This window comes from Microcaecilia unicolor, chromosome 2, assembly GCF_901765095.1.
Source record: "Microcaecilia unicolor chromosome 2, aMicUni1.1, whole genome shotgun sequence".
In the NCBI taxonomy this organism is placed as follows: domain Eukaryota; kingdom Metazoa; phylum Chordata; class Amphibia; order Gymnophiona; family Siphonopidae; genus Microcaecilia; species Microcaecilia unicolor.
The window spans coordinates 460,480,325-460,493,177 of NC_044032.1; the positions used below are offsets into that span (position 1 = coordinate 460,480,325).

General features: G+C 42.3%; 1 protein-coding gene across 1 annotated transcript in view; it reads left to right on the forward strand.

Moving 5' to 3' along the window:
- The window catches only part of HSPA12B (heat shock protein family A (Hsp70) member 12B), a 230,372-nt gene that overhangs the window by 86,487 nt on the left and 131,032 nt on the right, over positions 1–12,853 (forward strand). The window contains exon 7 of the mRNA XM_030190980.1: positions 560–676. Within this exon, the coding sequence (XP_030046840.1) occupies positions 560–676 (117 nt within the window). The remainder of the gene's footprint in view (positions 1–559; positions 677–12,853) is intronic.

Consider the following 12,853-nt stretch of genomic DNA (forward strand, 5'->3'; position numbering starts at 1 on the left):
GTGAAACGAATACTGTATATTAAAAACAAACAACAATATAAAATGGTGTACATTTTTAAAACATCACTAAGTAGAAAGGATAAGTGAGTAATTTTCCCAAGTTACTTTATTTTCAGCCACAGATGTGGTGAAAAATATGGCTAATAATAATCGCTTAGGTTTGTGCCTGAAAAATGAGCTAAAATCTGATACCTGTTTCCTGACTGGCCCACCAGGAAGCAACTCAAGAAGGCAGACTCGGTAGAGTATTTCTGCCACTCCTTTGGACCTGTTTCCTGTTGCTTCAGTGGTTCCAGTTGTGCCTTAAAGAAAATTTACAAAAACAAAATGAAACACAATGAAAAAAGTCCTGCACACACACATACACACACACACACACACACACACACACAGGAAGCTCAACAAAACAAATTTTAATTCATTTATTTGAACATCCTTAGATTGTAAAACTGAAAGTTTGCCTACTGCTGGTACTGGTGGTCACTGCCTATAATATAAACATTTGTTTTCATCTTGTACTGCAAGTTGAGTTTTATGTATATTGTACTTCTTTTCCAAGGAACTCCAGGATCAGTGTCCATCCCTTCCTGAGAAAGATGCAGTGAGATGGGTGATCACTGTGCCTGCCATCTGGAAACAGCCTGCAAAGCAATTTATGAGGGAAGCTGCATATCTGGTGAGACTATTCCTTTCCTTATTTATTACACTTAAATGAAATCTCCTTTGGGATGAGATCACTGTCTAAATATGTCCCAGTAAATCCAAGAATATATCATTTGCAAACACCAAAAATACTGAAACTGCAATTCTTGATTTAGTTTTCTTAATTAATAATTATAATAGATATAACTGTGGCATCTGTTGTTTATTTGTCATACTCTGCAATTTTAGCAAGACAAAATAAAGTTCAGAAACATTCATATGCTCTCCTTCAAAGACCTGAACCACAATATTGCTAAGTGTTTTCTGATTTGTATTCTTAATATCTCAATTGTCTGACTGTGGACTTAGCTACTTGATATCTATTATCTAGCTTTTAACCCCCAGATTCTATATATGGGGCTAGATTCTATATATATCGCCTGAAAAATCAGTTTGGAAAAAAAATACTCAAAAGTACGCTTAGATTTTATAGAATAAGCTTAACTTTCTGCACGGTATATAGAATTCACCTAGTGCCTCTCCACACAACCCAAATTTGGTCACGTCCACTTAGGCCATGTTTTACTTGGTGTAAATCCCGATGCCTAAACTGGGTTCAGAGCGGGTGTATTCTATAATAATGCATGTAGATTTTAGAAATGCCCACACTCCGCCCATGGCCACACCCCTTTTCAACTATGTGACTTAGAATTTACACGCACTACGTTAGAGAATATGGTTAGCGAGCTGTGTGTGTAAATCTTAATGCCAATTAGCGCTGATAACATCCAATTAACAGCGCTGATTAGCTAGTTAATCAATTAAGTTACACGCCTTGTTATAGAATATGCTTCAATTTCCGCGTGGAAATTGGCAACATATATAGAATTTTAGAGATGGTGCCCAAACTGTACACCCACCTAAATTGGCTAATGTGCCAATTAGTGCCATAATTCGGTGCTAATTGGCACTAATTGGCACCCATTTGAATTTGTCAAAATTCTATAGTGTGTAACCCAAAAGGAGGTGTGGCCATAGGAGGGGCATGGGCGGGTCCTAAGATTTGCACACAGTGTTATAGAATACCGGGGATGTAGACCCAAATTGGGCACCAGGAATTACACCTGGTTTTAGCAGTGTAAGTCGTGGCGCACAAATTTGAATGCCAAAAAATCAGCACTCATTACTATTCTATAATGGGTGCTCATCTTGGAGTGCTCATTATAGAATAGCATTGAGTGCCATTTACTGAATCTAGGCATAACTGCTTATTTAAACTGTGCTGACTGTGTATCTACATTGTGGTGTACTGCTCTATCTTCTATCTGGCAGCTACATTGGCTACCTATGCGCTTTAGAATACAGTTTAAGGTATTATATTTGTTGCATCAGACTGTCTATGGGATTGCTCCGTGGTATTTACATTTGTTTGTATCATCTAGAGGTCTTAGATCATATTCTGTGAAGAGGTTGGCAACTGATTTGTTAGAAACTACACATTATGTATGCACTTACAAGGGCTGCAGCTTTTTCGGTTGCAGGGCTGGTTTTATGGAATTCTTTGCCAGGCTATCTCTGACTCTGTGAGCATGCAGGACAATTTAAGAAGCTTTTGAAAACCCATTTTTTTGTACAGGCTTCCTTCATGTGATGCAGTTAGGGACTAGCAGCTCTTTGATGTGAATTTTAGGGGGGGGGTGATGTTGGTTATATTGTATGTTTTTGTTTTGATTTTATGACTATTGGGCTCATTTTCGAAAGAGAAGGGCGCCCATCTTTCGACACAAATCGGGAGATGGGTGTCCTTCTCCCAGGGTCGCCCAAATCGGCATAATCGCAAGCTGATTTTGGGCACCCACAACTACTTTCCGTTGCGGGGACGACCAAAGTTCCCGGGGGCGTGTCGGAAGCATAGCGAAGGTGGGACTGGGGCGTGCTTAACACATGGGTGTCCTCGGCCGATAATGGAAAAAAGAAGGGCATCCCTGACAAGCACTTGGCTGACTTTACTTGGTTCATTTTTTCTTGTGACCAAGCCTCAAAAAGGTGCCCGAACTGCCCAGATGACCACCGGAGGAAATCGGGGATGACCTCCCCATACTCCCTCAGTGGTCACTAACCCCCTCCCACCCTAAAAAAAAAAAAACTTTAAAAATATTTTTTGCCAGCCTCAAATGTCATACCCAGCTCCCTGACAGCAGTATGCAGGTCCCTGGAGCAGTTTTAGTGGGTGCAGTGCACTTCAGGCAGACAGACCAAGACCCATCCCCCACTACCTGTTACACTTGTGGTGGTAAATGTGAGCCCTTCAAAACCCACCAGAAACCCACTGTACCCACATCTAGGTGCCCCTCTTCACCCCTTAGGGCTATGATAGTGTTGTACAGTTGTGGGGAGTTGGTTTTGGGGGGCTCAGCACCCAAGGTAAGGTAGCTGTGCACCTGGGAGCAATTTATGAAGTTCACTGCAGTGCCCCCTAGGGTGCCCGGTTGGTGTCCTGGCATGTCAGGGGGACCAGTGCACTACGAATGCTGGCTCCTCCCATGACCAAATGGCTTGGATTTAGTCGTTTCTGAGATGGGCGTTCTCGATTTCCATTATGGCCGAAAACCGGGGACGACCATCTCTAAGGACAACCATCTCTAAGGTTGACCTAAATGTTGAGATTTGGGCGTCCCTGACCGTATTATCGAAACAAAAGATGGCCGCCCATCTTGTTTCAATAATATAGGTTTCCCCACCCCTTCGCCAGGATGTCCTGCGAGGACATCCTAAGGAAAACTTGAGCGCCCTGTTCGATTATGCCCCTCTACATATGTTATACTGTAAACCGCTTAGGTTTAAGTGGGGTATAAGTTTTATAAATAAATAAATAAATAACCTAGACCAAAAAAGCAACCCCCCCCCCCCCCACAAAAAAAGCTTTCTCTTCCTTTCTAACTAGCTCTGATAGTAGAGAAGATGGACATTTCAAACTGCCTCTTGCCTTGAAGTAGTTCAGAGGAAGGTGACGAAAATGGTATGGGACTTGCACCAAAAAACATATGAGAAGAGACTGGAAGACCTCAATATGTATACCCTATAGGAAAGGAGAGATAAGGTATATATCATACAGATATTTACGGGGTCCTTTTACTAAGGTGTGCTAGCGTTTTTAGCATACGCTAAAAATAAGCATGCGCTAAACACTAGAGATGCCCATATATTCCTATTGGCGTCTCTAGCATTTAGCATGCTCTAATGATTAGCGCGAGCTAAAAATGCTACTGTGCCATTGTAAAAGACCCCTCTTCAACCCCTATTGTACTTGAAATACATGTACCTTTATCAGACCTAAATATCACCTTGTATTTGTTTCCCTACCGGACTTGGCGAATGCCTTTTCAGTACTATGTAAGCCACATTGAGCATGCAAATAGGTGGGAAAATGTGGGATACAAATGTAACAAATCAAGGTATTAATATGGAAACAAATCTTTTCCAGAGAAGGAGAAATGGTAAAACTAGAGGACATGAATTGAGGTTGTAGGGTGATAGTCATAGCAGTAATGTCGGGAAATTCTTTTTCACGGAGAGGGTGGTCGAAGGCTAGAATGCCCTCCCGAGGGAGGTGATGAAAACAAAAACAGTGACAGAATTCAAAAAGGCGTGAGATGAACACAGAGGATCCCTAATTAGAAAATGGATGGTATAAAAAATCAAAACTTAATTGACTGCATGTGTTTTAATGTGTCGAGTGGTGCTTAGATGGAGACATTAGACAAATTCTCTCAATCTGTGAGTATGAAATCCAGTAATGACATTTCCATGGTGGGTTCTTCCTCCATTGTTTAAGCAATGTCCCTTGTAGGATAGCCATTGTTTTTCTATTTCTTTCCAGATGGTCTACTTCATTCCACTTCTGGTCACCCAGTATCAACACCTCACCTTTCATTCCCAGTTCTTCCATATGAGTTGGAAGTATGTAAAGTACATTGATGTAGGTGAGATGCCATCCTGCTTATAATCGAACGAGAAAAACGCCCAAGTTCCGACCTAAATCGGGAGATGTACGTTTATCTCACAAAAACGAATAACGCGGTATAATCGAAAGCCGAACTTGGACGTTTTCAACTGCACTCCATCGCGGAAGCGTACAAAGTTGACGGGGGCGTGTCGGAGGTGTGTTGAAGGCAGGACTGGGGCATGGTTATCACCTGAACAGAGATGGGCGCCTTTCGCCGATAATGGAAAAAAAGTATGCTTTTGTAGCTAGAATTTAGGGCACTTTTCCTGGACCCTGTTTTTTCACGAATAAGGCCCCAAAAAGTGCCCTAAATGACCAGATTACCACCAGAGGGAATCGGGGATGACCTCCCCTGACTCTCCCAGTGGTCACTAACCCCCTCCCACCACAAAAAATGATGTTTCACAACTTTTTATTTTCACCCTCAAATGTCATACCCACCTCCCTGGCAGCAGTATGCAGGTCGCTGGAGCAGTTGTTAGGGGGTGCAGTGGACTTCAGGCAGGTGGACCCAGGCCCATCCCCCCTACCTGTTACAATTGTGCTGCTTAATGCTTAGTCGTCCAACCCCCCCAAACCCACTGTACCCACATGTAGGTGCCCCCCTTCACCCCTTAGGGCTATAGTAATGGTGTAGACTTGTGGGCAGTGGGTTTTGAGGGGGATTTGGGGGGCTCAACACACAAGGGAAGGGTGCTATGCACCTGGGAGCTCTTTTACCTTTTTTTTTTGTTTTGTAAAAGTGCCCCCTAGGGTGCCCGGTTGGTGTCCTGGCATGTGAGGGGGACCAGTGCACTACGAATCCTGGCCCCTCCCATGAACAAATGCCTTGGATTTATTTGTTTTTGAGCTGGGCGCTTTCATTTTCCATTATCGCTGAAAAACAAAAACGCCCAGCTCACAAACTGTCGAATAAAACATGGACATCTATTTTTTTCGAAAATACGGTTCGGTCCGCCCCTTCACGGACCTGTTCTCGGAGATAAACGCCCATGGAGATAGACGTTTTCGTTCGATTATGCCCCTCTATATCCTCTCTCCAACACAATCCATGATCTCCAAGGCAGAATAAGGATGGGGAAATTGAGAAAGGAAGGAAAACTTGAAATGATGAAAGGCCTGTGACTGCAAGGGCAGAGGATTGGGAGGATGAAGGGAAGGAGGCAGGTTGGAAAAGAGAAAGGCTGATGATGGAGGGGTAATTAGGGGAGATAGAGTGAAGAGAGAGTAGGATAGTTTAGAAGAATAGGGAGCGATAAACTGGCAATGTGGTACAGAAAAAGCTTGAAGGGAGAGGAAGCCTAAAGGAAAACGAGAGAGGGAGGTGGACTATAGAAAGAGAAACATATACAATCTGGGGAAAGTAATGAGAGAAGAAAAGCTAGTGGAGGGAGGAGAGGCTCTTTTTAGGGTACAGAAAGGGAATATTTTGTGAGCAATTTCACTAAAAAGAGCGTGCCTGACATGAGGGGAAGAGAGAGCAGGGCAGGCAATATGGCAGTGCCGCTGCAGACCAGCGCCGGATAAAGTCTTCAGCTTCCCTTTCCCCTTTATTCTATACCAGCATGTATAAATTTTGGAAATGCCTCTGATCTGCCTATGACCCTCCCATGAACAAGCCTCCTTTGGATCATGCATAAATTTTACGCACGGATCTGTCTGCATAAATTAGCACCCAATTATCAGAGCTAATTGGCTTGTTATTCAATTAAATTTGCACGTGCAATTTTTAGCATCATTTATAGAATGCAGGGGATAACCTGCAACTTTAATGTAGACCGTTACTTCTGTGCTCTAACTTTCTGGATTTAGATTTATCTAATGCTCCTCTGAGAGAGGCTCAAATTAGTTTTAGGAAAGGTGTACGTTGGCGTAATAAAACAAACTGATCAAAGTTTAGTGAGAAATATTGCCAAAATTAAAGTAGGGCTATTGCTAAACTTTGACATCAATCTAGAAATGTTTGTTTTGAAGCAATCGTACTTGCCAAAAGAGATTTGTATTCCGTTAAGATTGCTTCTGCAGCAAATAGCTCAAAACCGTTACTTTCTATTGCAAAGCAGATAGCATCTGTTTCTGCTTTAGGTATGGTTGAGTCTCTGTTATCATTATGTAATCAGTTAGCAAATATTTTCCAAGATAAAATTAAACAGTTACAGCAGCATTTCCAACTAAAATCTCTTCCGCCTTCCCCATTGGAAGTTCAAATGGTCAGTTAGTAAAATTAATATGGTATACATTTTCTTTTGTAGATCCATGTCAGCTGGAGGTTATATTGAAAATGTCAAGGCTACTTCATTTGTTTACAAATATTTATAACCCATCTTCTCCACCATTCTGGTCAGGTGACAACTTAAAATACTTAAGGGTCCTTTTACTAAAGTGCGCTAACATATTTAGCACACACTAATTATTAGTGTGCGCAAATGATAAGACACCCATAGGAATATAATGTACATAAGTAATGCCACACTGGGAAAAGACCAAGGGTCCATCAAGCCCAGCATCCTGTCCACGACAGCGGCCAATCCAGGCCAAGGGCACCTGGCGAGCTTCCCAAACGTACAAACACTCTATACATGTTATTCCTGGAATTGTGGATTTTTCCCAAGTCCATCTAGTAGTGGTTTATGGACTTGTCCTTTAGGAAACTGTCCAACCCCTTTTTAAACTCTGCCAAGCTAACCACCTTCAACACATTCTCCAGTAACAAATTCCAGAGTTTAATTATGCGTTGGGTGAAGAAACTTTTTCTCCGATTTGTTTTAAATTTGCTACACTGTAGTTTCATCGCATGCCCCCTAGTCCTAGTATTTTTGGAAAGCGTGAACAGATGCTTCACATCCACCTGTTCCACTCCACTCATTATTTTATATACCTCTATCATGTCTCCCCTCAGCCATCTCTTCTCCAAGCTGAAAAGCCCTAGCCTACTTAGTCTTTCTTCATAGGGAAGTTGTCCCATCCCCGCTATCATTTTAGTCGCCCTTCTCTGCACCTTTTCCAATTCTACTATATCTTTCTTGAGATGCGGCAACCAGAATTGAACACAATACTCAAGGTGCGGTCGCACCATGGAGCGATACAACGGCATTATAACATCCTCACACCTGTTTTCCATGGGCATCTTATCATTTAGCGCAGTTAATCGTTAGTGTGCTAATTCCATTAGTGCACCTTAGTAAAAGGACACCGTAATCAATGAATCGGAGAAAATTTTTCTTCACCCAACGTGTAATTAGACTCTGGAATTCATTGCCGGAGAACGTGGTGCGGGCGGTTAGCTTGACGGAGTTTAAAAAGGGGTTAGATAGATTCCTAAAGGACAAGTCCATAGACCGCTATTAAATGGACTTGGAAAAATTCCGCATTTTTAGGTATAACTTGTCTGGAATGTTTTTACGTTTGGGGAGCGTGCCAGGTGCCCTTGACCTGGATTGGCCACTGTCGGTGACAGGATGCTGGGCTAGATGGACCTTTGGTCTTTCCCAGTATGGCACTACTTATGTACTTATGTACTTATGAAAGAATCACACATGAGCACTATTGCCAACATTCTTCATTTCACGTCATAAAAAGTGTGCATTCACCACAACAACCTGCCCTATTTATCTGCTCAGGTCCCTCCTTCTTTCTTTCCACTTGTTTATCCCTTTTACAAGAGAAATGCTTGATGAAACATCAGTGCCTGTAATTGTTTCCTAAATTCAGTGTTAGTCTTTATCATTCTTAATACCTGTGGCTACTTGTTCGAGTCATTCAGGCCTTCCACCAAAAAGATGTGAGCATGAATTTCTGTACTGTAATATTGCTTAATTGATGGACTGTGAAGCAGAATGGAATCCTCAGGTCTCAACTACCATACCGGTTTATAGATTTATAACACTGTGTTTATATACTGGGGGACTTCTCCATTTAGTGTCTCCATTTAATCAAGAACTTTTCATGAGACATATTCACAGTGTTGTACAGTGGGGGAAATAAGTATTTGATCCCTTGCTGATTTTGTAAGTTTGCCCACTGACAAAGACATGAGCAGCCCATAATTGAAGGGTAGGTTATTGGTAACAGTGAGAGATAGCACATCACAAATTAAATCCGGAAAATCACATTGTGGAAAGTATATGAATTTATTTGCATTCTGCAGAGGGAAATAAGTATTTAATCCCTCTGGCAAACAAGACCTAATACTTGGTGGCAAAACCCTTGTTGGCAAGCACAGCGGTCAGACGTCTTCTGTAGTTGATGATGAGGTTTGCACACATGTCAGGAGGAATTTTGGTCCACTCCTCTTTGCAGATCATCTCTAAATCATTAAGAGTTCTGGGCTGTCGCTTGGCAACTCGCAGCTTCAGCTCCCTCCATAAGTTTTCAATGGGATTAAGGTCTGGTGACTGGCTAGGCCACTCCATGACCCTAATGTGCTTCTTCCTGAGCCACTCCTTTGTTGCCTTGGCTGTATGTTTTGGGTCATTGTCGTGCTGGAAGACCCAGCCACGACCCATTTTTAAGGCCCTGGCGGAGGGAAGGAGGTTGTCACTCAGAATTGTACGGTACATGGCCCCATCCATTCTCCCATTGATGCGGTGAAGTAGTCCTGTGCCCTTAGCAGAGAAACACCCCCAAAACATAACATTTCCACCTCCATGTTTGACAGTGGGGACGGTGTTCTTTGGGTCATAGGCAGCATTTCTCTTCCTCCAAACACGGCAAGTTGAGTTCATGCCAAAGAGCTCAATTTTTGTCTCATCTGACCACAGCACCTTCTCCCAATCACTCTCGGCATCATCCAGGTGTTCACTGGCAAACTTCAGACGGGCCGTCACATGTGCCTTCCGGAGCAGGGGGACCTTGCGGGCACTGCAGGATTGCAATCCGTTATGTCGTAATGTGTTACCAATGGTTTTCGTGGTGACAGTGGTCCCAGCTGCCTTGAGATCATTGACAAGTTCCCCCCTTGTAGTTGTAGGCTGATTTCTAACCTTCCTCATGATCAAGGATACCCCACGAGGTGAGATTTTGCGTGGAGCCCCAGATCTTTGTCGATTGACAGTCATTTTGTACTTCTTCCATTTTCTTACTATGGCACCAACAGTTGTCTCCTTCTCGCCCAGCGTCTTACTGATGGTTTTGTAGCCCATTCCAGCCTTGTGCAGGTGTATGATCTTGTCCCTGACATCCTTAGACAGCTCCTTGCTCTTGGCCATTTTGTAGAGGTTAGAGTCTGACTGATTCACTGAGTCTGTGGACAGGTGTCTTTCATACAGGTGACCATTGCCGACAGCTGTCTGTCATGCAGGTAACGAGTTGATTTGGAGCATCTACCTGGTCTGTAGGGGCCAGATCTCTTACTGGTTGGTGGGGGATCAAATACTTATTTCCCTCTGCAGAATGCAAATAAATTCATATACTTTCCACAATGTGATTTTCCGGATTTAATTTGTGATGTGCTATCTCTCACTGTTACCAATAACCTACCCTTCAATTATGGGCTGCTCATGTCTTTGTCAGTGGGCAAACTTACAAAATCAGCAAGGGATCAAATACTTATTTCCCCCACTGTAGATACTGCCAAGTATGCTCAAAATTTCAATCAACGGTCCAAATTATGTGATATCCAATTTCCCTAGGAGTCCAAGTTTACAGAATTGCTCTATTATTGAGAAAGTGGAGTTTGCAGAGAGCGTCATTGTAAACACAAGTTCTACTGCTTTCTTCTTCTCTTTTATATGAAATAGTACAGTGATTCAGAAATGGACATTATTAATAGACACAAGGGGAAACTGGATATCACATAATTTGGACCGATGATTGAAATGTTAAGCATAGCTGGCAGTATCTACAACACTGTGAGCTTGTCTTACGAAAGTTGTTGCTTTTTTTTTTTTTTTTTATTACATTTGTACCCCGCGCTTTCCCACTCATGGCAGGCTCAATGCGGCTTACATGGGGCAATGGAAGGTTAAGTGACTTGCCCAGAGTCACAAGGAGCTGCCTGTGCCTGAAGTGGGACTTGAACTCAGTTCCTCAGGACCAAAGTCCACCACCCTAACCACTAGGTCACTCCTCCACTGTTCTTTATGCTGAAGGTCCATATTAATTATTCATTGAAAGTTGAAATAAGTATTGCACTTTGCTATTTTACGATGATATGATTTCTGCTTTCACAGCATTGGAAAGTTGTTTTCTATATCCATTCAATCAAGGTCAGAATTTTGAACTTCACTCTCCAAGCCACTGGATGACAGTGTGATACAGCCATGCATAGAGTAATATGATTGTGTCATGAATGATACTTCAGTCAGCAAGCATGTGACCATCTATTGCACTGTATGTAATGCTTTGAGGGTATTACTACTACTAATCATTTCTATAGCACTACTAGATGTATGCAGTGCTGTACACATTATATGCAGGTACTTTTTTTGTCCCTAGAGGGCTCACAATATAAGTTTTGGAACCTGGGGCAATGGAGAGTTAAGTGGCTTGCCCAAGGTCACAAGGAGCTGCAGCGGGAATTGAACCCAGTTCCTCAGGATCAAAGCCCGCAGCACTAACCACTAGGCTACTCCTCCGCTCTATTCTTAGGTAGCCCTTAATACACAGAATTGTAGTAATCTAATTGCAATATAACTAAAGCCTGAAAAACAGTTCTAAAATTACAGGTTTGTAAATTCATAATCTTGATTAAGAATATAGTCTACAAAAGGCAGGCTGTACAACTTCTATAATCTGTATAACTTCATAGCCAATGAAGAATCAAGAATTACCTTTTGGCAATAAAACTTGGGGTGCCACTGAAATGTGATGCATTCACAACTGGACAACTGCTGGATATTCCAAAACTTTGGACTTCCTTAACACCATCAGCTCAATTTTATCTAAATTGAAGGTTAAACAATGTAAAGTCATCCATTCTTCTATAGGTAGTAAATATTTATCCGTTTGCTTTAAAGTGTCATGAAAGCTTATGCCTTGGGACTGTTTATGCAGGAGTGGGGGGGAGCATTACATGGAGGGAGGTACTTATGCTGAGGAAAGGAGAAAGAACTGCATATCATTGCCCTAAATTTGATAATACACTTCAGATTTTGCCAGTAATCTACAAATATGTGCTAGGTGTAAATTAAACAAGAGTTCATTAGATCTCAGAACGGCATTTGATTTGGTTCATCATGATTTACTGCTACAACACATTTCTCTCCTTGGGATCTCCTTTCTTGCATAACTGTTCTTCTCAGGCTTCTTGATTATCATCTTCCCGTCACTACAGTGTGGGTTCCCCGAGGGCTCTATACAGTCCCCAACTTTGTATAATCTTTTTCTCAGTCCTTTGGCTTTATTAATTCAGGAGCTCAGGACTAGTGCCCACTATTAGGCGGATGACATCCTTCTCTTACATTACATGAGGTTAGATACCCTAGACTTGTCCCCTTCAAGGCTGTCTCTATTTGACTTTGTGACCACAGGCTTGTGCTTAATCCGTCTATTACCATAGCTTGTTTGCTTACCGGGCATGCCACTGCTCCGTCACTCACTCACTATTTGGTTTACCAGTCCCAAGAGTTCCATCTTTCAAGTATTTAGGGATAACTACAGACTCCCAGTAGACTTTCACACACCATATATCATCGGTAGTGAGAGCTGTTTTATTCTTTTTTGTGACAGATTTGGACAGTAAGAAGCTATTTACATCTGATGCTTTGCACATGCTTGTTCTTGCTTTGGTGTTGTCCAGGATTGACTGCTGTAATATTGTTTTTGCAGGGATTTTGCATACAAATTATGAAACACAATCCTTCCAGAATACAGCTGCTCGCATGCTGTGTCATGTGGGCAGGTATAACCATGTAACTCCGCTCCTTCAAAGTTTACATTGGCTACCCATAAATTTCAAGATTAAATTCAAGATTTTCTCACAAACTTACAAAGTGCTACAGAATGGCCTTCCAGCCTATCTAGCTTCTTTGATCATACCCTTTGTTCCTACATGCCTCTTACGCACAATTAACAGATTTGCACTGGCTCCCACTTAACCATCTATCCCCCCTTCAATCCGTTCAGAACTCTGCTGCGCGTTTTATCTTCTGCCTAGACCGATATGCTCATATCACCCCTCTCCTTAAGTCACTTCACTGGCTTCCAATCAGGTACCCCATACAATTCAAGCTTCTCTTATTAACCTACAAATGGTCTCAATCTGCA